The following is a 25,255-nucleotide window of genomic DNA, read 5'->3' as shown; positions in this document are numbered from 1 at the left end:
TCAAGAAAATACAAGAAGAAAAAGTAGGATATATTCCTAGGATTTAGATAGTTAAATATCGTGGAATTTGTTAATACAATTCATCCTTTTAATAGATATGAAAATAAATGTCATAGGAATAAATCTACAGACTTTGAAGTATCTTGGAATAGATTAATTATCCTTCAATTAAAAATATTCAAGAAAAATATAATCTCTTAAAGTCATCACCTTACATTATAAGAAAAGCATTCCCATCACCATTTGAAATTCAGCCACTATTCACTGATATAATTATAAAATATTAGTTAGAGGCTTTAGAATGGGGAAAGAAGTACAATCAGGTCCATCTGTGGATGAGGTGGTAGTATATCTGGAAATCCTGGAGAACAAAGAATACAAATAACAAATTTCGAAAACAATCAGTAATGAGTCAGGACGCAAGGTAAACGTATACAACTCAGTAGCCATCAGAGGGCGTCCGGGATGCGTTAGGACGAAGGAGGCCGGCAGTCACGTTGTCTCGCGGAACCAAGAAGAAAAGACCAGGCAGGTTGCAGCTGTCATATTTAAATGCGCTGGGGAGCTGAGAGGACCAAGGACCAAATGGATTGGCTTCCAGAAGTGGGGAACTGAGCCTCCGCGACCCCCAGCCCCGTCTTGCGGGGCCCTCGCCAGCCACCATCCCGACTGTACCCAAACACCCGGCGGAGCGGCGGAGTCGGCTACGCAGGCTCCGTTCTGGGAAAGCGCCGCGGCACGCGCGCGGGGTCCCGGATGCTGGCGATGGTACCCAGGGTGGGCCGCGTATAAGGAAGACTGGCACCTGCGGCGGTCCCACGGCTCTCAGGACCAAGTTCCCACCGGAGGAAAGAGGTCTGCTCCGAACACATAGCTGATCTTGGTCTGAAGAGACTCCGCAGAGTCTGAAGCAAGGCAGCAGGAGTTGGCAGTGGGAGGCTTAAGGGCACGAAGGTGCGGAAATGCATCTGCCACGCTTTCCGGGACAAGGAGAGGTCCTGCTGAGCCTCCACTGGAAGCCTGGGAGGAGAGGGACGGGAGTTCAGAGGCGCCTTCCTAACTTTGGGGTCCAGCCCAACCTAGCTCAGCTTCTGATGGAGTTGACCTGGAGAATACCTCGGCACTTGATCTGGTAAAGAGGAAACTAGAGATCTTCTACTACAGAGGTACTTGTGGCCTCTGGCTCTTATTTACACAACGCCCGAAGGTGACAGTAACAACAGGGGGGAAAGACCCAGGGATGATCCAGATAATGGAGTCAGCAGGAAAGGACTTTATGTTAAGTGTGTTCAATAAGACTTGAAAAACAGAGTTTTAACAGAGAATAAGACTTTATAAAACAAATCGTGTATTGGTCAGGATTTTCCAGAGAAGCAGAAGCATTTTAAGGATGGGGCATTTTAAGGATGGGGCTCATGACCTTAGGGAGGCTGCAAGTTCAAAAACTCCAGGGTGGGCTGTGTTGGGGAGGAAGAAATTTTCCTCTACCCTTTGAGCTAGCCTAAGAATTAAATTGACATGAGACAGATTAACAGGAGAAAATCAAACAGAAGTGTAATACCATGTCTACATGGGAGAGACCCAGGAAAGCTGAGTAACTCACTGAAGTGGCTGAAGCCCTCACCTTAAATACCATCCTCAGCCAAAGAAAAAAAAACAGGTTGTTGAAGGCAGGGAGAGTCAGTTAAGGGGGGTCGATCAGTGATGTATATTTAAGTCACTGAGTTCTCCACCAGTACGAGTTTCTAGATATTTGGTCATCCCAAATGGAGATTGCCTTTATAACATGTAAATGTTTCTTACAAAAGGTCAGCTCCTACTTGGTTTTAAGAGCCCTTCCCATGTCTGCCGTTTCTCAGAAAATAACTAGCTTGAAACAACTAATATGCCAAAGAGACATATTTTAGGGTGGCGAATTCTGCTCCCCTACAGCCAGAAGGCTATAGACCCAGGAAGAGCTGATGCTACAGTTAAAGTCCAAAGACTGCTGCAGAATTCCCTCTTGTTTGGAGGAAATCAGTCTTTTGGTCTATTCAGACCTTCAACTGATTAGATGAGACCCACCCACATTATGGAGAGCAGTCTGCTTCACTCCAATTTCACCAATTTAAATGTCAGTCCTGGGACTTCTCTGGTGGTCCAGTGGTTAAGAATCCACCTTGCAATGTAGGGGATTTAGGCTCGCTTCCTTGGAGGGGGAACTAAGACCCCACATGCCACAGAGCAACTGAGCCACAACCAGAGAGTCCATGCACCGCAACAAAGATCCCTAGTGCTGATGCAGCCCCAAATAAATAAATATTAAAAAAATGTCAATCTCATCCAAAAATGTCCTCACAGAAACATCCAGAATAGTGTCTGACCACATATTGGAGTACTGTGGTTCAGTCAATTTAATACACCCAGTTAGCCATCGTATTCAGAAAGTAAAAAATAAAATATCTGAAATTAAGAGCTCATTTGGATGAATTAGGAGCAAAAGACACTATGAGCATAGGTAGAGACGGGACAGTATAAAATAGCCCAAGGGAAACTTAGAATAAAAACAATAGAAAAAATTAATCAGAGCATCAGGGCCTGTGAGATTCAGTCAAATGGTCTAAGTTTACATGAGATTGGAGCGCCACAGGGAAGAAAGAGGGGTTTAAATAAAGACTTGAAGATGTAATACTTTTCAAAATTCATAAAAGATAACCCACAGATCCACGGATCGCAGAAAGTCCTAGGCAGGATAAGTGCAAAGACTGTCATCCCAGCTGGTGATAATGCAATCGAGATGCTGAAAGCCAAAACGATGGTCTTAGTGAAATGGAGCAGGACTGTATGGTCCTTGCTCTCATCCCACCCCCACCCCCCACTACCGTGTCCTCTCCCATACTATCAGAGAACTGTGCCCAAGCTGATCACAGACCCTGAGACCCCCTCCCTCACCTGACTTTAAAAGTGCTTTGCTGTAGAGATAGGATTTGTGGTTGCCAAGGGAGAGGGGGTTGGGAGAGGGAAGGATTGGGAGTTTGGGATTAGCACATGCAAACTATTACATATAGAATAGATAAATAACAAGGTCCTACTGTATAGCATAGGGAACTATATTCAATATCAAATACATATGTGAGTGTGTGTATATATATATCTGAATATTTGAATATATATATCTGAATCACCACATTGTAAATCAACTGTACTTCAACAAAATAAATTTTTAAAAACGCTTTGCTGAAACCCTTTAGGGAGTTCAGCTTTTTGCCTCTCTTGGCCCTGCTATAAAACTGCTTCTGTTTCAAACTCTGACAATTAGGTTTGTTTGGCCTCCAGGTATGCTGGGTACATGGGCTTGCCTTTGGTAACATTGGGGTAAATATGGAAGAATATTTACAGTGTAAAACAACAATAGCAGCATCTTGGGTTTATAACACATGTCTATAAATAAGTACTAAGATAACAGAAGTACAGTGAGGAGTGTCGACTGAAAAAAAATGTGTGACCTAAAAGTTGAGAAAGTGAAAGAGGAGAGTGAAAAAGTTCGCTTAAAGCTCAACATTCAGATAAGTAAGATCATGGCCCTCAGTCCCGTCACTTCATGGCAAATCGATGGGGAAACAGGGGAAACAGTGCAAACAGTGTCAGACTTTATTTTGGGGGGCTTCAAAATCACTGCAGATGGTGATTGCAGCCATGAAATTAAAAGACACTTACTCCTTGGAAGGAAAGTTATGAACAACCTAGACAGCATATTAAAAAGCAGAGACATTACTTTGCCAACAAAGGTCCATCTAGTCAAGGCTATGGTTTTTCCAGTAGTCACGTATGGATGTGAGAGTTGGGCTATAAACAAAGCTGAGCGCCAAAGAATTGATGCTTTTGAACTGTGGTGTTGGAGAAGACTCTTGAGACTCCCTTGGACTGCAAGGAGATCCAACCAGTCCATCGTAAAGGAGATCAGTCCTGGGTGTTCGTTGGAAGGACTGAAGTTGAAGCTGAAACTCCAGTACTTGGGCCACTTGATGCAAAGAGCTAACTCATTTGAAAAGACCCTGATGCTGGGAAAGATTGAGGGCAGGAGGAGAAGGGGATGACAGAAGATGAGATGGTTGGATGGCATCACCGACTCAATGGACATGAGTTTGGGTAGGCTCTGGGAGTTGGTGATGGACAGGGAGGCCTGGCGTGCTGCAGTTCATGGGGTCTCAAAGAGTCAGACACGACTGAGGGACTGAACCGAACTGAACTGCAGTGAAAGTTGAGAATGATGCTTTGTTTGGTGGAATTTCTGAGGATTTCAAACCCAGAGGACAGCTTCTCAGAGGAGCCAGGATATGTAGGACTTTTTTGTGACAAAGATAAGGTAGTCAGAAATTGAAAAGATTACTGTTAATTAAAGAAGACCAGTTATCTCAAGTTAAAGAATTTGGCACTTTTCTCTGTATGGGAAGATGTGAGTCTGGGCTCACTGCAATCATTCCTTTCATAGGCACCTCAGCTTCCAGGGCCAGTATCCTGTTCTTTTCTGTTGTGAGTCCCCTCAGGGTGCACCGCTGGGGCAGTTGCAGTAGCTAAGGGCTTGGCAGTGGGCATGGGTTTGTCTCTTTCCTGAGTTCCCTCAGAGCTCACCTTCTGGGGTGGTGGCAGTGGCTGAGGGCTGTAACATCCTTTGTTTACTGATAGGCAGCAACATTTTTCATTCACAGGAGGAAGGAAATGAAGTTATGCTCTGCAGGGTTCTTGAGCTGTTCAGGATGTGGTGAAAGTAGTAATTTAAGGTAGACTGTAACAAGTGCATATTGTGATAACCATATAAGAAATATATCTACAAAGGAGAAAAGGGAATATGAAAAATGTTCCATAATTCTGAAAGAATGCAGAAATAGAAAAAACAGTTGGGAGAAATAAAAGCAATGGGAAAAATGGTAGCCGTGACCTGTTAGGTTTTGGCCCAGCCTATCAACACCCAGTGTTGTGGCCAGACCGGCCCTGTGGTTCCTATTAGGATGGCAGTAACCAGCAGCTGTGTGCGCTGTGCCTGACTGCCCAGTTGTGTTCGACTCTTTGCGATCCCATGGACTATAGCCCTCCAGGTTCCTCTGTCCATGGGGATTCTCCAGGCCAGAACAGTGGAGTGGGTTGCCATCCCCTCCTCCAGGGGATCTTCCCAACCCAGGAATTGAACCCAGGTCTCCCCCATTGCAGGCGGATTCTTTACCATATGAGCCACCGGGGAAGCCTAGCAGCAGCGATGACCCGCAGGGAGATTTGAAAGGACCAGCTGTGCTACTCGCAAGTCCTGGGCTTACCAGGAGCCCCTGAAGGCACAGTGTGGGGTCTTGAGGGGAGACAGAGAGCACTGGCCTGGGATTCTGCTTTTACGGGGTCGAGGGTGAGGACCTAGGGTTCCCTCGGTTTTGGTGGGTTTGCTTTTTACTTGTGACTTTGGCTTCCCTAGTAGCTCAGTTGGTAAGGAGACCCCTATTCAATTCCTGGGTCAAGAAGATCCGCTGGAGAAGGACTAGGCTACCCACTCCAGTATTCTTGGGCTTCCCTGGTGGCTCAGCTGGTAAAAAATCCACCTGCAATGAGGGAGACCTGGGTGAATAGCTACGCTGAGTTTCTTTGACAAGCTGATTATGTGGGGTGGAGAAATGAAGGGCAGAATACTCACTGGAGAGGGAATTCTCTGAATCCTTCCCAGCTCCACCTTCCCAAGGGGTGGATGTCCTTATTTAGCCTTGACCAGAAGTGTCATGCCTTCATGCCTGATGGATACATCTTATCTGCGAGGCTGATCTTATTGGGAATATAAAGAGAAAAATGTTTTCCAGGACTCTGGAGATTCCAACCTCTTCCCATCTTTCTTTATCTGCTTTGTTTTCTTGTAAACACCCACTGTTTACAAGATGCATGGTTTCCTACCATGTGACCCAGTGCCCCACTTCCTCTGTTCACATTAGCTGCCTGTTCTGACACCACGACTCACTACTCACTTTGTATGTGTAGACCTGGATTGTGTGAACTCTCAGTAATACACCATTTGGAGGTGTGTAATCCTTTGTCTCAGAAATATATAACCCTGCCTTGACCTTTAACAGGTGGAAGAGTCCTCAGAACTTTCTGAAAGAGTGTCTCCCCGATTGTAATCCTCAGGTCAGCTCCACTCAACTTCTCTTGTCTTAGCAAGACTGTTGATTGATTTTCTGTGGACAAGAAGACCACAGGAGGTAGGGCTGGGGGCTCATCCTCACAGTGTGGCCCAGGTCATCCCTGTCCTCCCCTGACCTGTCTCCCCTCCTGTGGACCCAGGGTTCCTCCCACAGGGACCACAGCTCTTAACAGGCCCCGGGGAGGAGGGCTGGTCCGGTTGAGGACAAGTGGACCATGGAGGAACCCGAGTTACAGATCTGAGACCCCACTGGAGAGAGAGTGAGGCCACCTTCTCAGGGTAACTCGGGCACCAGCCAGCGAGGGGAGCTGGGAGGTCTGCTCCTGGGTGCAGGATATGGTGGTGGTGCAGGGACTCACCTGGAGTGGTGATCCCCTGCACGCCTTCTCTTCTAGGCACCTGTGACACCCTCAGAGGGCAGGGGTGGAACTCTGCCCACTCCTCTGGAGAGAAGCAACCAAGGATGCCAATGAGCTGCCAAGAGCTCCCTCCCTCCTCCTACCCCACTCCAGGGATTAATGAAAGGAGGGGGTCAGACCCTCTCTGGGTTCAGTAGGATGAGAGCCGCTGGAACCCACCCTACCGATACGGACAAAATAGGTGATTAAATAGTTAATCTCACTAGGGGATTGTAAGTAGAAAAATGTGGTGATGGTTTAGTTGTTAACTCATGTATGACTCTTGCGACCCCATGGACTGTAGCCCACAAGTCTCTTCTGTCCATGGGATTCTCCAGGCAAGAAAACTAGAGTGTGTTGCTATTTCCTTCTCCAGGGGATCTTCCCGACCCAGGAATCAAACTGGGGTCCCCTGCGTTGCAGGCAAATTCTTTACTGACTGAGCCATGAGGGAAGCCCAGAAAAATATGGGAGACCTTTATAAGTTAATGATTGCTAGAGAAAGCAGGTTTGCTTAACCACAAAACCAAGCAGGCTTGCTTAACAACAAAACCATGCAACAGAAGGATGAGACATGACCCCATACGATAAAACAATGGCAGCATGGGACCCACATCCTGCCCAGTGAGCTCAGTATGTTAATGATCCCTAAGACATGGTCTCTGAACACATAAAAAACAAGAATTCGTGGACCACATAGGAGCAAGAAAACTCCCCTGCTCAACCTGGAGGAGGAGCTGATGATGGAAGCATGAAGTCTACTCAAGAGAAAGAAGGTCTTCTCCCCCTCCCCACTTTTCCTTTGATTATAAAACTGTAGTCCAGTAAGTTCTTGGGGTATGGCATTTCTTGCCTGCCTCCTTGTAAGCCTCACAAATGTCCTATTCTAATAAATCACTTATCTACCACTTTGCTCTCGCTGAATCTCTTTACAGAGACATAAGAGACTCTGGTACTGGCGCTCTTCGGAGTCTCCCTGAAATGACACTGTTGTGGAATCTGGAGTCACAAAACACACCTCAGAGGACACTCAAGACAGTGGAGTACAGTTTATTACGCCAGCGGGTCCAAGGGGAATCAGTTCCCAACAAGGACCCTGATGTTTCTGAGAGGCCCAGTTTTATACCCCCCACTACGTGACTGGTTACATATTAGCAACCTCTTTGTTGCATATGATTGAGTTTTACAACAAGTAGGAGCTAGGAGAACAAACAATTAAGGTTAAAGAGCGGGGACAGTGATTATACATCAAGGGGGGATGTCTCCATGGTTAATCTAACAGGCAGCCTGACCTCAACTACAATCTCCGTTTGTCACGTGCAGGGAGGGAAGTCTCCAGGAGACCTGGTTTTCACTAGCAACAGTTTCCTCACTCTTGAGCAGGGTTCAGGCCCAGGTCACATCCTGTCTTTAAGACTGATGACAATCTTCAAGATGGAGTCTTTCCTGCTTTCCTCACACGGGCCCCATCACCACCATATACAGATTTCACTTCCAGCCTCTGAGCCCCTCTCCTGCTCATCCCCAGCCCAGGCCTGCGGGGCTATCAGTGTTCCAAGTCCTGACCCTGGGACCTAGTGTGTGTGTGTGTGTGTGTGTGTGTGTGTGTGTGTGTGTGTTGGGGGTGGCGGGAAGGGGGCCCTAGATGAAAACCGGGCCTGGGGGTGGGCAGAGCTCAGGGGCATTTTCCCAGTGAGAGCGGATTCCAGGCTCAGGGCCTGCTCCTCTGGCCACCTGTGTCCCCAGTGGCTTCTTCGGTTCCCTGTGGGGGCCCGAGGTGGGGGGGCTTCAGCAGAGAACAGCCCTCTCTTGACGGAGAGGCAAAGGAGGTGGTCCTGGGGCGAGGGTGGGTGGCTGGGGGCCCTCAGTCTGGACGACCCCTCCAGCCCTCAGGAGGAAGCCAGCTATTAGAAGTGTTACCAGGTCCAAGCTCACTCTGCTCGCAGCATGACAGGCCAATGAATCAGCGGTGTTGAGGCAAGAAAAACTACCAGCTGACTGAGAAAATGGCAGTCTAGCACCTCAAGATAACCATCTTATTGGAGTCTGGATGCCAGGTTCTTTTATAGATCAGAGAGAAAGAAACAATAAGGAACTAAAGTCAAAAGGCAGAATAGAGAGGGTGAGGCAGTGGGCAAGTAAAGGGAAAGGGCCTTCAGTCTTGTGAAACATCGCCAAGGGAATAGCCTGCCTTTGGAAGGGGTGTGTTAATCTCTGCTATTCACAGATGAGCAAGGTCAGATTCTCTCTCCTAGAGTTGAACAAAGGCACTTCAGTTTACAGCTGGGCAGGGGGGCAGGGTCCTCCAGGCAAGCTGTTAAGTATCATTATAGTCAAAGACACGGTTTCCAATGTGGAGTCAGAATTGGCTTCCTCCCAGCAACAGAATCAAGATTGCCAGGAGAAATATCAGTAACCTCAGATATGCAGAAGACACCACCCTTAAGGCAGAAAGCGAAGGGGAACAAGAGAGCCTCTTGATGAAAGTGAAAGAGAAGAGTGAAAAAGCTGGTTTAAAACCCAACATTCAAAAAACTAAGATCATGGCATCTGGTCCCATCACTTCATGGCAGATAGATGGGGAAACAATGAAAACCGTGACAGACATTATTTTCTTGGGCTCCAAAATCATTGCAGATGGTGACTGCAGCCATGAAATTAGAAGATGCTTGCGCCCTGGAAGAAAAGCTATGACCAACCTAGACAGCATATTAAAAAGCAGAGATGTCACTTTGACAGACCTTCGGGCTAACCCATGTCCCAGCAGCTCCCACACCTAGAGCACCCCTCAGTCGCATTTGGCACCCAGCCCTTAAATGCTTTCCTTCCCAGGACTTGTGTCACAGATCTCTCCAGGGGTCTGTCCTCCCACAGTGCACCCTCTGTTGAGGTTTCTTGTTGTTCAGTTGCTCAGTCGTGTCTGACTCTCTGTGACCCCATGGACTGCAGCATGCCAGGCCTCCCTGTCCTTCACCATCTCCCGGAGCTTGCTCAAACTCATGTGCACTGAGTTGGTGATGCCATCCAACCATCTCATCCTCTGTTGTCTCTTTCTTCTCCTGCCTTCAGTCCGTCCAAGCATCAGGGTCTTTTCTGCTGAGGTTATTACCTTTTTATTCAGGGGTTCCAGAAAGTGCCTGTGATTGGGGCTCAAAGAGGGGAGTCCCACTATGCTGTGGCTCAGTCACCAGCCCAGGGGATGGTCTGGTGTGTCTCACCCTGGCTGCCCCAGACCGAGGGGAGCCAGGCAGGGGCCAGAGGAACTCTGAAAGCTAGGGCAGGGCAAAGTCAGGCCCAGCCATAGCTGCTGGGCATCCAGGGTCATGAGACAGCCCTCGAGTGAGAGGTCCCAGCCAGCAGGTTGGGCCCTTGGAAGTCACAGGCGAGCAGCAGCAGGGCAATGCAGATGATGCTAAGATTGGGGAGGAGGGAGCGCCGAGTCCTCCCTGGCCTGGGCTGTGGGCACCAAACAGGCATCATGGGAGGAGGCCCAACGCTGGGCAGGACCCTCCGCCTCCCTGCGGCCAGCGGGTTCAGGGCTCCCTGAGAGGGGCAGGCGAGGGGGCAGGGCCGGGCCGACAGAGCTGAGTTTGGCTGTAGGGAAACGCAGGCATGACACGGGTTCCTGGGCGCTAAGACTGGGGAGTCCGGACTCCCGACCAGAGTGTGCCTGGACTGGACAGCGCTGCGCCTGGGCAGATGCCGGAGGGGAGGCGGTGGAGAGTCCTGAGCAGAGCCCTAGAGATGCCCTCCTTTCCCCTCCCATCCCCTTCCGCTCCTGGGGCTCCCCTGCCCCTCTCCTCCCTACCTGCCCTCTTTCGGGCTGTGGGAAATGGAAACTCAGAGCCCTGGGCTCCTCCTCCCGCCCCTCCCCCGCCCAGCCCCGCAGCCTCCCTCCGCTCCTGCAGAGTCAGGGCCTCCTAGCCTCCCCCAACCCTGGGGAGGGGCAGCAGGAGCTGGGGCAGCAGGAGCCAAAAGAACCCCCAGCCGCCCCCAGGAGGTCTCCAAGGGTCACAGTCACCAGGGGCTTCGAGGCTCTGAGCCCTGCTTTTCATCTCGCCGTGTAGTTGTGGGTAGAGTAATAACAGACTATTATCACCTGCAAAATAGTGCACAGAGATGGAAGCTGAGGTTAGCATGTGCGGGAATAGAGCATTGGTTACACAGCTGTCCTTCCACTGCCTTCTGCCTCCGGGCTCCCAGTGTCCCCTGACTGTGATGGTCACATCCAGCTGAGCATCTTCCTCTGGCCTGGCCTGTGTTTCAGGACTCAGTCCAGTGTAAGGTCTTCACTGCAGAAAGAATCCAGCGAGAGGCAGAGGGACAGGAAGGGCAAAGGCTTGTTAGTGTAGGACACTGTGAGGGATACTAGTGGTCAGGCAAAGGGGCCTTGCCATGAAAGCTGGGTGGGCTACATTTTTTATAATGTAGAAGAAGTTGGGAAGGAAAAAAAGACCATCTTCTTACTCATTCTTGAGTAGATGTCAAACTTTCCTCATCAGCTCCTCCCCCACGTCTCGCAGGGAAGACTTCTTGTCTCTACATTGTTGAACTGGGATTGTCCTGGTGCTATGGAAATGTGCAAAAAGGCGGTCACTGTCAACTACAAATTGGCACTTGCCGTCTCCCTCTACAAGAATTAAACCATGTGCTGCTGCGGCTGCTGACCTCCAACACTCCCTGAAGGTGTTCAGGGTGGAGATCAAGAATGAGGCATTCTGTACCCTCGGGAAACTGGCACGTCTTCAGTAAGATGTTTTCAGGAGCTGATATTATCAACCCAATTCTTGCATCTCCTCATATCTGGAAAAGCACTAAATTCCCTTATGGTGACATCTGCTTCTCATGACTAGCGAAACCTGCAAAAATACGTACTTGATTGAAGGAACTCCCCATCACCAAAATCACATATATATTGATCTTTCCCCACCTGTCTCTTTGGAGCAGTTTCTCAGAGCTATCTGAGGCGCTGTCTCCTGGGCTGCAGTCCTCATTTTGCCCCAAATAAAACTTCACTTGAAACTCTCACGTTGTGCATTTTTTTTAAGTCAATTTAACAGGATGTGAGTATCATTCCACCATTGTCTGGGGACATGTCTTGTGCTTCTGTTGCGTGGTTTTGTTGCTAAGCAAGCCTGCTTGGTTTTGTTGCTAAGCAAGCCTGCTTTCTTGAGTGATCATTAACTTACAGAGGTCTCCCATACTTTTTTCTTTACTTACGATCCCTTAGTGGGAGTAAGTATTTAATCACCTACTTCATTTCTTCACTCTGTCTCTGTGACCACCACTGCCCAGCCCTGCTGATCTTAAAACAGGAGGGAAGTGGGCAGGGCACAAATTTTAAAAGGATGACATAGCCCAAAGTGAAAGTGTTAGTCGTTCAGTCGTGTCTGACTCTTTGGGACCCTATGGACTGTAGCCCACCAGACTCTTCTGCCCATGGGTTTCTCCAGGCAAGAATGCTGGACTGGGTTGCCATACCCTTCTCCAGGGCATCTTCCCAACCCAGGGATACAACCTGAGTCTCTTACATCTCCTGCATTGGCAAGTGGGTTCTTCACCACTAGTGGCACCTGGGAAGCGCTACAGAACTCAAAGACATATTATTATGTATTTCCCTTGAGGAGGAACTAGGACCCTGCTTTATGTTATCACTGCACTCTTGTTTGGCTGCTTTTCCTCTGTTCCAGCATTCCTTTGTTCCCTGAAGATCACTGATTACTGACCATGTTCAAGGGCAAGCGCTGTGGCCAGGTTTAGATCACAAAATGGCTTTTCTTATGTCAAGAAAGTCATTCCTGGCTCTTTTTCCAGGGACTCCCTAACCTATCTGCTTACACAGTTTCAGTCTTTTTCCGGGACTTTACTGAGGACTCTAGCCTGGGAGATGGTCTCTCAGTAGCTCTGAGGAAATGTTCTGAAAAGGTAGGGGAGGAGCTAGGATCTACATGAATTTTTTTTGATTGGGAAATATAGATAGTCAAGTGTTGTTGTTCAGTTACTCAGTCATGTCTGACACTTTGCGACCCATGGACTGTAGCCCGCCAGGCTCCTCTGTCCATTGGATTCTCCAATGGGCAAGAACACTGGAGTGGGCTGCCGTTTCCTTTTCCATATGCTTACTAGCAGGCTGCTAATTAGAGAAAAGAAATGTCTCAAAACTCAGAGAGTGGCACCAGGCCCCTCACCCACAACATGCATTGAGATAACATTGCCACCAGGTGAGTCATCTGGGGCCATTAAACGATTGATATGAATCTTGAAGAAAGGCAGATTTCCATACAAATATATAGTTTCATTAACAGAGATTAGGAGAACATTTGTATGATTAAAACATACTGGTTTGTGGGGTCATTATCGGTTCTGAGTCTTAGGCAGAAACAGTCTTGAAGAGAGTCTAGGGTAAATACATAGTTCATTAACACAGCTTAAGGAAAACATTTCCGTAAGAAAAATGCATTGGTTAGCTCAAGGTTTGAGAAAAGTTAAGTTCAGGTGGAACCAGGTGTCATCATGGTAACACAGAATTTTAAAATAAACCTCCTTTTAATTTTGTATAGAAAAGGGAAAAAATCTGACACTTGTAGTTTGTGTCCTCCCGCTGCTTAAGAGAGAGAGAAAAACGTCTGACACTTGCAGCCTATTGCCTCCGGGCCCCTAGCCTTCCAGCCTGTGACCCTTACACCTGTCCTTCACTATCTCCCGGAGCTTGCTCAAACTCGTCTCTAATGAGTCAGTGATGGCAACCAACCATCTCGTCCTCTGTCATCCCCTTCTCCTGCCCTCAATCTTTCCCAGCATCAGGGTCTTCCCCAATGAGTCGGGCTCTTCGCATCAAGTGGATTACAGCTAATCACAAAAGACAGACATCTCATGTTAATGATTTTAGTGCTTTCTATGTATGGGAAGATGCAAGAATTGGGGGTCATTGAAATTTTTCCTTAGACCCACATCTTAGCTATCTAGGAATGCACATCCTAAACACAGAAGGCTTCCTCCTGTTCTCCCCATTGGATGGCTGTGATGGGCTGCAATTTAATCTTTGTGGAACTGGACTGGTGGGGGGCAGCATTCTGGTTTTGCTTTTTATTTTTGCTTTACCGTGTAGCATGTGAAATCTTAGTTCCCCGACCAGGGATCAAACCTGTGCCCCTTGCAGTGGATGTGCAGTCTCACCCACTGGACCACCCGGGAAGTCCTTGAGCTTTCTGCTTTCAAGACTCAGGACTCCAGGAGTAACCAGCATTCCTGGGGGACATTCTGATTTTTTTTCCTTTAAGTATTTCTTGTTTTGGTTTTTAATGCTGGTCTGACCCATTCAAATGAATCTCAACTTTTTTACCACCCCAGAGTCTCAACCAGACTGCTGTAATGTGCTTTTAGATCCTTCCACAATGTGTAGGCTGGGCCTGGATCTCCTTTCCCTCCCCATCCTGCTGTACCACCCCAATTTTCCAGGGCAGACTACTCCTCCTGCCCCTCCCTGGAGCTCTGTCATCGCCTTGGTGCTCAACCTCAAGTGTTGGCTGGAGTCTTCCTTGGTGGCAATGATGAGGAAACCGCACTCGTGGGTGTCACAGGGCCCATCTGTGCTGAGCTGCTCACCTGCCCCTGTGACCGGGGCCCAGGACATGGGCCAGAACCCGAGCCCCACAGTGACCACTGCCCTTCCCTGCTGCACGGTGATCCTTGGACTCTGGACCCAAGCACATAGGAGCTTCTGGCCGGCCTGGACCGAGCTCTGCTGCATTCACTCCCGCCACCCTGCAGCCCTGGATCCACTGCCCCTGGGCCACCAGCCTAACCAAAGAATCCCCTTGTCTTAGAACTCAGGGCCCCACTGCAGACCCTGGGGGTCCATGGCTGGCCACAGACCAGTGGGGTTTGCTGGGGAGTAGGCATGAGCAGGGAGGGCTGCCGCTCAGGGAGCAGCACCTCAGCCCTTCTTCAGGGGAGTCCCTCCCACATGCCCTTGGGACAGGGGACTTGCTCCCCCTTACTCAGCTTCTGCGCCCCCCCATCCATGCTGTGTGTCCTTTGCAGCCCAATCGGCCCAGGTAGCCCTACCCAAGTCCCAGAAGGTGTGGGGTGGTCTCCTCCCTTCCAATCCCATCCCTCCCTCTGTAGGGTCCTGCCTCCCACCCAGAATTGGGCTGACCACCTCCCCCGCCCCACCCCAATCTCCCTGTCCACTCCAGTCCTGTCCTGAGGATCAAATGACCCCACCCAGCTGAGGGCAGCTAGCTGTGAACTTGGATGACCCCTTTCTCCCAGGGCCTCCAAGTGGGCTTCAGGGTGGGGTCCCATTGCAGGGAACCGTCAGACCCCTCTACACCTGAGGCTATGGATCTCTGCTGCCCCCCTCACTAGGACCCCGACGGGAGGGGTGGTCTCAGGCTGAGGGCCACATCAGAGCAGGAAAGGGTGGAAACATGTGTTTATTTGAGGCAATGAAGCAGCAGGAGTGTGGGGTGGAGGGAGGGGGTGGGCGGCAGTGGGATCTGGGGCAGGAACAGATTCCTGGGTCAGTAGCCTAGACCCGGGAACAGGGGAAGCCCTGTCTTCCTAAAGGCCACCCTCTAAGTGAGTGAAATGACAAGGACACGTGCAGAGATACCAGGGACCGGGGCTCTGTGCTGGCGCTTGGGGTTCCAGGGGCTGCCGACACACTTCTGACTGCCACCCCTCCTCCAAACACACTCACACATGCCCTGCTGGGCACATGGACCACACACCTGTCCACACAGCACATCTTCTGCTCTTGGGGGCAGGGAGGGCCTTGGATTAGGAGCCCCTCCCAGCGTGTCCCTGGGACTCTGTTCTGACTCCAGGACCCTCAGTCTCCGTTCCCAGGTTCCCCTGGCAGGGCTGACCTGGAGGTTAAGGGGAGCTGGCAGGAGTGGGTACAGGGGGCCAGGCCTGCCTGTGGGGACCGAGGGCTGAGAAGGTGGGACTAGCAGGGTGAGGAGTCAGAGGCGGCAGCTTTGAGATCCTCTTGGGTCTGGGCTTTCCTTCCTTCCTGAGCTTTAGGAGCCTGGGCCGGGCAGTCAGGGTCCAAACTGCAGCAGAGCTGCCAGCAGGCTGAGCAGGAGCCCCAGGCCCAGCATGGGGGCGCTGGCGCGCAGAGCGCCGTCTGCTGCGCTGATGTTGCACAGGAAGCTCTGGCAGCAGGACGTGTCCATGGACGCCACGCCGATGTTGATGCTCGAGGAGCCACAGGTTGGGGAGCAGAACTTGTACAGGGAGTAGCCCAAGTTCACCACGTTTTCTGTGTCACCGGAAATGAGGCTGTGAGTGGAGGAGGGGTGGGGGGGGGTTGTGGGGGGAGCCTGGCCGCCCAGCACCTGCACTCACTGAGGCCGGCGGACGCAGAGACCGTCACACAGTAACTGTCTGTGTCGGAGCAGATGGTTGGCTTCAGGCAGTACCAGTTGCTTTTCTTATTCTGGCAGGTGAAGCACACCAGGGAGTGGGCTGCAGGGGAGGGACGTGGTCTCATGCTGGGGAGCCTTCCGGTGCCCCCTCCCAGCCCCGACCCAGAGGCTCGAGGGCACCCCCTCTTGCACAGGCACTGATGGGGCCCCTATGGCATGAGGGGCCCAGGCTGGAGACCTGGAAGGACAATGACACCAGACCCTGGCCCTGGAGGGGCTCCAGTGCTGTCCAAGTGTTGGGGCAGGGCTGAGGTCTCCAGGGGAGGCAGGGGCAGGAGGGACTGCCTCGTAGTGGGGAGGCAGTGAGTGGCACTGAGCTGGTGACACAGCCTCGGCCAGCTTGGAGGCTTGGGCCCCGGGGCACCTCACCTCTCTCCACGCCCAGGAGGGCAGCCAGCAGCAATGGCAGGAAGACCTTCATTCTGGAGGGACAGGCGTCTGGCTGGGCTCTCAGGAAGCTGAAGTCAGCCCTGCTCCAAAGAGACGGAGTGCTGGGGGGTGGGCCTTCCTTCTCCCAATGGGGTCAGAGCCGTTGGCCCTGGGGGGCAGCTGGTGACCCCACTTTGTAGATGGGGGGCGGGAGGTGCCAGAAGCAAGGCCAGAGTGCAGACAGTCTTTCTGCTCCATTCCGAACCCACCCCCCACTCAGCGCAGACTCCTGGCTGAGACCCTTCCCCAAGTCTGTGGCACTTGCTGCTGGGGGAGGGGGGATAGAGGTCAGATAAGGGAACTCATTAGGGTTTTCAGAATCTTCCAGAAAAGGAGGCCAAGGGAGTGGGCCCTGCCTGTGGTCCTGGCAGTGTGGGTGAGACAGGCTAGGACCTGGGATCCTCTACCAGAGTGCTTGCACCTGGACAAATGTCCCAGTGAGCAACACAATACAAAGAAACTGTGACTAAAAATAACAGTGCCTATGCACACTTTGGGCAAAAGGATACAAGTCACAAACAAACTACATTTGTGAGGTGCTGGGAGCACAAGCAGGGTGGTGTTCAGGATCCCCCCACAGCACCACCAAGCAGGGGGACAGACCAACTAAACCATGCCTCCAGCCCCGCCCCCCCCCCACCCACCCCTGCTGTCACTAGGTTTCAGTCGGACGGAAGCAGCTCCCCTTGGGGAGCGGGCGAGGGCACCTGCTTCTTGCTTTTGCTTCCTTGTGCTGCAGTTCCAGCCCCTATAAAGCCTTGTTTGGAATTCTCGTCTGGCCTCTTATGAATTTCTTGAGTTCAAGGGCCCTGGAGGGATGGTGGCTGGTAATATTAGCTGACCTGCATCTAGAACTTTCCATGGGGCCAGCGCCATGCCTGCCATGGAGTCCCAGAGCTGGGCTTGGGGCATAGGGCTTATTTAGCTGAGCATCCTCCCGGGCAGCTTATGTGCTGGGGGAGCCGGTATAGGGCTCTCCCATTTGTCCAGGGGCAACACTGAAGACAAGGACCCCAGAAGCATCTGCTGCTCTTGGTGGCTGGGGGTAGGGCTCAGGGGGACCCTGCAGTGTGCCACCAGTCACCCCAGTGGGAACACGCCCAGGCTCAGGCAGATGGGGGTAAGGGGGGCTGGCCTGTACCAGGACACTCCTTTGGGCAAAGATCCTTAGCAGGGGGTGGAGAAAGCTCTCAGAATGCAACCAGCTGGGGTTCTGGACTTCTGTTTCAGGCATGGTGTGGGAGGAGCAGTCTGGTGCTTTCTGCTGGGGAGAGCTGTGGGTGGGGGAGGGCACTAGTTCCTAGGCTCTGGGAGGAAGGAGAATGTCAAGGAGAGGCCAGATTTTGGGAGGGGCTGGCGGAGACCCCGAGAATGGGCTTCAGGTCTCTCTTGCCCAACTGTGGGCAAGGGCTGACGTCCTGAGGCGCAGGGAAGGAGCCGCAGATGTCCAAGAACAGCGCCAAGCCCCCCTGGGGCCTGTGCCCAGATCCAGGCAGTTCAGGGAGTAGAGTCTCTGGCCTCCTCCTCCATAAAGTGAGAATCCCGCGGGAGGAGCTCCGAGTGGTCCTGAAGGAAGCTCTGGTGCCCACAGCCGCCGGCCGGCACGGCCAGCATCACCACTGACTGCTGCCAGGTTCCCCCTCCCCCCAAGCGGGCTGAGTCCAGGCACTGGATACTAACGTATCCACACTAGTGGGGTCACGCGGAAGGGAGCCCTGAGAGGAGCCAGTGGGTTTGGGGGGGTGGGGTTCGGCCAATCGCGGACTGTGCACTCTGCCAGGAGCACGGGGCTGCCCTCTGGCGAAGCCTGGCACTCAGTGACACTGCGCCGGCAAGAGAGGTAGCAGCTGGTCCCGGGCCCCAGAGAAGGAAGGGTGGCCCAGCACAGGGAGTGAGCTCCCAGGCATCTCCAGTGCTTGCATAATTTATGCCAAACAAGGCACTTTCACCTCTTCCCGTGGCAGGCTCCCGTCCTCGTGGTCACCTCCAGGGCAGGTAACTCCTTCCTGACAGCCGCCGAGATCCCAGCCCCCTCAAGTCTGGAAGGCTGCCTCTCCCCAGTTCCCACGTGAGGGGTCGTGGGGGAACCTAGAGTTGGACGATGGGCCCCCGGCGCCTGCGCAAGCCTGGACTACCCAGCCCCGGAGGGCGCCCGCTGCAGTCTCCATGCGCTCCCGCCCTCGTCCTTCGGAAATATGGGGGAGGGCCGGGGACCTGGGGGGCCAGGAGGGCAGGCGAGCCCTGGGGCCCAGCCGCTCGCAACCCCGAGCCCCAGCCTCCCTCCCGCACGTTCCTCCCGCCTGCCCCGCGCCCCCCTCGCCCGCTCCCCCTCAGCGCCGGGGAGGGCCCCATACCCGCGCCCCCGCCGGGCCCTGACTTACCGCCGGCGGACGCAGGCCCCCGGCCTGGCGGCGCAGCCCAAACTGCCCCGGAGCCAGAGCCCGCCGCACCCCGCAGTCCCGGCCGGAGAGGCGGCGCTCGAGCGCGGGGGGCGCGGCTTGGCGCCCAGGCCCCGCCCGCCGGCCCCTCTCCCCGGCGCAGCGCCTGCTGCCGCGGTTCAGTCTGGTCCCCCGGGGCGGGGGCGGGAGCGTCGCGCGCACCCCGGGCAGCCCGGGCAGGGGTAGGGGAGGCCCACAGGTGGCCCGACACTTTTCCGGTGGAGCACGGGGGAGGGGAGGAGGCCGAGGCGGCGGTGCCCAGAACCCCTTTTTCAGAGTAGGGTGCGGGCTGCCAGGAGGCTGAGAGGAGGCCTTCCCCGCGCCGGCCGTCAGCCCTCCCGTGGTCGGGGGGAGGTGACAGGATGAGTATCCAGAGATGGAGGACGGGGTTTCGGGGCAGTGGTTGTGGACCACAGTGCGGACCGGCTGGAGATCCCGGCCGCACCGGCGTCTAAACCCTCCGCCCAGGAGGACTCGTGAGCCTCCTGGGTGCTCCGCGGCAGGCAGCTAGGGTGGGCTGGGTCCCAAAGCCAGCCGGACCTGACCCTCCCAGCGGAGCCTAGAGGCCCCCGGCCATCCTTAGTGAAGCGGGCTGTCCTGGGTTTGGCGTCAGTGCCTTTCTGGTGTTCTGTCTCAGGTGCCATTAACTGCCTTTCCTTCAACAACCATTCACAGAGCACCCATGGTGTGCGGCCCTGGCCTGGCCTGACACCTCCCACCGGGCTTGTGAGCCAGGCCAGCTTCTGCAGTTGCCCTGGCCCTGCTCCTGCTTCCTCCGGGTAGGGATGGAGACCACCTCGCCTGCCTGCCTGCAATGGGGCTGCCAGGTGGAGCTCCCCCAGGAGTCACACTTTTTACTTTCACAGCACATTTCCTGTTGGAGCTGGTTTTTTGGTTTTTTTTTGGCACCTGACCTTTTCTGGCACTCTTTCTGGGTGACATTTGTGGTGACGGGGGTGGGGGGGTGGGGGTAGGGCACAGGAGAAGTGGCTTCTTAACCGTACACCCTCAGAGAGAGGTAGCAAGAGGGAGGGGCTGAGGCAGGATGGGAGGGTGGTCAGGATGGGGCAGAGTGGGAAGAGGGACCCTGTAAGAGGGGCCCAGTCGCATGGGCAGGGTGGGGGTACCCTGGGCACCATGTGATTATGTGTGGATGTGAGTGTGTGTGATTGTCTGGTGAGTGGGCTGTGTGTGCAGAGTTCTGCGGGGGCTCCGCTTCTTCTGTGGTCTTCTGTGATGTTCAAATGACAGGAGAGTGGGACAGATCAACTTGGAGAGGCTTCTGGGGCTTTTTCCTTAGAGGCTAAAGGTGAGACTCTGTGTCATTGCTCTGAGATGTCGCAGTTCAGGTATGATGACATTCTTGGGAACTACACAGCGCTGGGGCCCAGGGACATGCCGTAGTCTCCTTCTGGGTCTCAGGTCTGGGGAGCAGGGACTGCACCAGCTCTGGCCACACCCAACATAACCTGAAAACTGAGGCCAAGATGCGAGCTGGTTCCCTTGAGCTGATGCTTGGTTTCAGCCCACACTCCAGTCGCACTTGTCTGATAGGGTGGGGGTGGGGTGGCCTAATTAGCCTGCTGCACTCAGAAGGCCTCGCCCTTGAACCCATGGCAGTTCTGGGTCTATATCCAGGCCTGGTATCCATAGGCTTGGTATAGCCGGGCTCATCAACCAAAGTTATACCAGGGGGCTTTCCTTTAAGGCTCACCCAGCCCTGGAGGCGGGTGGGGGCGACTCAGGCTCTCTCTTTCAACCTCTTGCTCTGGGGACTTGCTGCTTGCCCACCTGACACTTGCTGGAATGGACAGGTGTGTGTCTCCCGCTTCCGTGTCTAGTCATTCTGAGGATACATCTGCCTCTCTCTCTGCTTCCTTCCCCCCCTCCCCTCCCTCCTGTGGACTTAAAGGATATTCACAACCTGAAAGTTGAGAGTTCTGTTTTATTTGGCAGAAAGCCTGGGTGTCTACATCTCAAGTAACCCTGAGAGAACTCCACCAAGGTGGCGAGGGGTGTGTATGTGTGCCATGTTATATAGAAATTTGCAACAAAGGGCAGGTACTCTGAACTTCAAAAGATTTTTTTTAATTAAAGAAAAGCAGATATTACAAATTAAGGAATTTAGCTCTTTTCTATGTATGTAGTTGTTATTGTTCAGTTGCTAGGTGTGTCTGACTCTGCGATCCTATGGACTGCAGTATGCCAGACTTTCCTGTCCTTCACTGTCTCCTGGAGTTTGCTCAGACTCATGTCCATTGAGTAGGTGATGCCATCCAACCATCTCATCCTTTGTCATCCCCTTCTCCTGCCTTCAGTCTTTCCCAGCATCAGGGTCTTTTCCAGGGAGTTGGCTCTTCACATCAGGTGGCCAAAGTACTGGAGCTTCAGCTTCAGTATCAGTCCTTCCAATGAATATTCAGGGTTGATTTCCTGTAGAATTGACTGGTTTGATCTCCTTTTAGTCCAAGGAACTCTAAAGAGTCTTCTTTAGCTCGCAGTTTGAAACCATCAATTCTAGGCACTCAGCCTTCTTTACGGTCCAACTCTCACATCTATACATGACTACTGGAAAAACCATAGCTTTGACTATACAGACCTTTGTCAGCAAAGTGGATGTCTCTGCTTTTTAGTATGCCGTCTGTTTGTCATAGTTTTCCTTGTAAGGAGCAAGTGTCTTTTAATTTCATGGCTACAGTCACTGTCCACAGTGACTTTGGAGTCCAAGAAAATAAAATCTACCAGAGTTTCCATTCCCCCCCCTTCTATTCGCCAGATGGTGACTGTAGCCATGAAATTAAAAGACACTTGCTCCTTGGAAAAAAAGCTATGACAAACCTAGACAGTGTATTAAAAAGCAGAGACATTGTTTGCTGACAAGGTATGTCTAGTTAAAGCTGTGGTTTTTCTAGTAGTCATGTATGGATGTGAGAGTTGGACCATAAAGAAGTCTGAGTGCTGAAGAATTGGTGCTTTTGAACTGTGGTGTTGGGGAAGACTCTTGAGAGTCCTTTGGACTGCAAGGAGATCAAACCAGTCAATTCTATAAGAAATCAATCCTGAATTTTCACTGGAAGGACTGATGCTGAAGCTGAAGCTCCAGTACTTAGGCCACCTGGTTTGAAGAGCCGACTCGTTAGAAAAGACCCTAATCCTGGGAAAGATTGAAGGCAGGAGGAGAAACGGATGACAGAGGACGAGATGGTTGCATGGCATCACAGACTCATGAGTTTGAGCAAGCTCCATGAGATGGTGAAGGTGAATAAAGCCAGACATGCTGCAGTCCATGGGGTTGCAAAGAGTCAAACATGACTGAGTGACAAAATTTGCCATGAAATGATGGGACTAGATGCCATGATCTTAGTTTTCTAATGTTGAGTTTTAAGGCAGCGTTTTCATTCTCCTCTTTCACCCTCCTCAAGAGGTTCTTTAGTTCCTCTTCACTTTCTACCATTAGGGTGATGTTATCTGCATATCTGAGGTTGTTGATATTTCTCCTGGCAGTCTTGATTCCAGCTTGTGATTTATCCAGCCCAGCATTTTGCATGATACACTCTACGTAGAAATTAAATAAGCAGGGTGACAATATATGGCCATGATGTACTCTTTTCCCAATTTTGAACTAGTCCACTGTCCCATGTTCGGTTCTGATTGTTGCTTCTTGACCTGCATACATGTTTCTCAGGAGGCAGGGAAGGTGGTCTGGTATTCCCATCTCTTTAAGAATTTTCCACAGTTTGTTGTCATCCACATAACCACAGGCTTTAGCACGGTCAATGAAGCAGAAGTAAATATTATTCTGTAATTCTCTTGCTTTGTCTATGATACAGTGGATGTTGGCAATTTGATCTCTGGTTCTTCTGCCTTTTCTAAATCCAGCTTGTACATCTGGAATTTCTCAGTTCAGGTACTGCTGAAGCCTAGCTTGAAGGATTTGGGGCATTACCTTGCTAGTGTGTGAGATGAGTGTAATTGTGCAATAGTTTGAACATTCTTTGGCATTACCCTTCTTTGGGATTGGAATGAAAACTGACCTTTTCCAGTCCTGTGGCCTCTATTGAGTTTTCCAAATTTGCTGACATATTGAGTGCAGCACTTTCACAGCATCATCTTTTAGGATTTTAAATAGCTCAGTTGGAATTCCATTACTTCCACTAGCTTTGTTTGTAGTAATGTTTCCTAAGGCCCACTTGACTTCCCACTCCAGTATGTCTGGCTCTAATGAGTGACCACGTCATCATGGTTATCTGGGTCATTAAGACCTTTTTTGCCCACGAGAAACTCTTGGAGGGCACAAACAAAACCTTGTGTGCACCAGGACCCAGGGAACGAAGCACTGACACCCACAAGAGACTGAGCTGGATATGCAGATGATATCAACCTAATGGCAGAAAGTGAAGAGGAACTAAAGAGCCTGTTGATGAAGGGGAAAGAGGAGAGTGAAAAAGATGGCTTAAAACTCAACATTAAAAAACTAAGATCGTGGTATCTAGTCCCATACTTCACGGAAAAAGTAGAAGTAGTGACAGACTTTATTTTCTTGGGCTCCAAAATCACTGCAGATGGTGACACCATGATATTTAAAAATGCTTGCTCCTTGGAAGGAAAGCTTTGACAACACAGCATGTTAAATACCTAGACAGCATATTAAAAAGCAGAGACATCACTTTGCCGACAAAGGTCCATATGGTCAAAGCTAAAGCTTTTCTAGTAGTCATGTGTGGATGTGAGAGTTGGACCATGAAGAAGGCTGAGCTCTGAAGAATTGATGCTTTTGAACTTTGGTACTGGAGAAGACTCTTGAGAGTCCCTTGGACTGCAAGGAGAGCAAACCAGTCAATCCTAAAGGAAATCAACCCTGAATTTTCATTGGAAGGTCTGATGCTGAAGCTGAAGCTCCAACACTTTGGCCACCAGATGCCAAGAGCCGACTCATTGGAAAAGACCCTGATGCTGGGAAAGATTGAGGGCAGGAGAAGAAGGGAATGACAGCATGAGATGGTTGGGTGGCATCACCAACTCAATAGACATGAGTTTGAAAGTCCGGCAGTTAGTGAAGGACAGGGAAGCTTGACGTGCTGTAGTTCATGGGGTTGCAAAGAGTCAGACGTGACTTAGCAACTGAACACCACCACCAACGACAACTAGGTACTTGCCAGTATGAGTTCCATATATACTGTACATTACTGTGGCTGGGATGTTAGTCAGAGGTTGATTTTCTGCTGCCTCTTGTTTTGTTTCTGAGAGATTCTGTTTCACATTCTAAGTTGCATTCATCAGAGATAAATTACTAGTGAGACTATGGACCTGTGTGCTGCTTATGAGCTTGGTTCTCCCAGGAGTCACCCCAGAGGCCTTGTAGCTCATCTTACGTGTCTCAGAGTCTGTCTCTGGCAGTCCAAGACCACCATGGTTGCTCAGATGGCTGAATGAATGGCCAGTTCTTATTTGCAGCCCCAGGGCAAGCAAGTGTTTTAATTAATGAGTGACTTTACCTATCTGACCACTGCATGTTTTGAGGACTCAGTCTCAAAACAGAAGACTGTGTGTGCTTTTAATTCTACTTCCCAACACAGCTGTTATCACCAGCATGGTTAGGGCACTAACTTCAGTTCCTGGGAGTCCTGGCCTTCAAATCTTCCCCACCTTTACACTGCCCGGTTCCCTCCCCCACAGCCCTGTCCTGGCTGAGCTTGACAGCCCCTTTCTGGGGGAGGCTGGCTGCTCAGCCTAACTGCACAGTCACAGTGGAGTCCCTGGATCCCCTCCCTTCACCAGAGATCGAGGGATCCTGGGTGAGTGCTGCCTGGCTCCCAGTGGGTTTCCACGTCTTCCACCCACCCTCCAAGGGAGGGGAGGCTATGGAGGGGCCAGCAGAGACCAGGCCCTGTGACCCTGAGGGCGGCCCTAGGAATTGGCCCTCCTTGCACAGCACAGGTGTTGCCTTCTCCTCCCTGGGAGGACGCCCCCGCCTGCAGGAGTGGCTAGGAAGGTGAGTGGGGAATCTCCCCTGGATCTTCCTGTTTTGGGTGGGCAGGGGTGCTTCTCCCCCATGGGATCCCCAGCCCCTAGATTGCTTCCTTGGGGCCAAAGGAACCGCCCACACCTCTTGGTGCCCCTCACCTCTCCTCTGTTGCCCAGGCTGGACCAGGCCCAGGGTGGGGCAACATTCTGGGGAAAAGGAAGCGGGAGGGCTGCCCTGGCCAAGCCCTCATGCATGCCCGGCGCTATAGGTGCACTGAGCACACAGCACGCACACATGAGGCCAGCAAAACTGTGCACAGGCCATCAACACAAAAACAGAGCACACGTGTCCACAGAGCACACAAAGGTACAGAGAACACACACAGCACACAAGGCACACAGAGCACACAGCACAGAGAGCACACAGAGCACACAGAG

The 25,255-nt window shown here is 51.7% G+C and overlaps 1 protein-coding gene and 1 long non-coding RNA gene across 7 annotated transcripts; one reads left to right on the top strand and one right to left on the bottom strand.

The window, feature by feature from the left end:
- Positions 1–544: 544 nt before the first annotated feature.
- Positions 545–7,460, top strand: LOC145509666 (uncharacterized). Its single transcript, XR_014056288.1, has 3 exons — positions 545–1,166; positions 6,139–6,212; positions 6,550–7,460. It is a non-coding gene; the product is annotated as an uncharacterized LOC145509666 (long non-coding RNA).
- A 7,512-nt stretch (positions 7,461–14,972) lies between these two features.
- On the bottom strand, positions 14,973–18,868 carry LY6E (lymphocyte antigen 6 family member E). Of its 6 annotated transcripts, none has more exons than XM_081505317.1 (5): positions 18,797–18,868; positions 18,365–18,629; positions 16,356–16,456; positions 15,907–16,164; positions 14,973–15,820 (listed from the first exon to the last, which is right to left on the bottom strand). In XM_081505317.1, exons 4-5 carry the CDS (start codon positions 16,049–16,051, stop codon positions 15,600–15,602), a joined length of 366 nt encoding a protein of 121 aa, XP_081361443.1. In that variant the 5' UTR covers positions 16,052–16,164; positions 16,356–16,456; positions 18,365–18,629; positions 18,797–18,868; the 3' UTR covers positions 14,973–15,599. The 6 variants fall into 6 exon arrangements, with proteins under 6 accessions (XP_081361443.1, XP_081361441.1, XP_081361444.1 ...); XM_081505315.1 differs by having other exon boundaries at positions 15,907–16,026; XM_081505318.1 differs by having other exon boundaries at positions 18,365–18,503.
- Between the last annotated feature and the right edge of the window lie 6,387 nt (positions 18,869–25,255).

This window comes from Giraffa tippelskirchi, chromosome 6, assembly GCF_054371585.1.
Source record: "Giraffa tippelskirchi isolate mGirTip1 chromosome 6, T2T-mGirTip1v1.2.pri, whole genome shotgun sequence".
NCBI lineage: Eukaryota > Metazoa > Chordata > Mammalia > Artiodactyla > Giraffidae > Giraffa > Giraffa tippelskirchi.
This window is presented reverse-complemented; position numbering and strand designations above follow the sequence as displayed.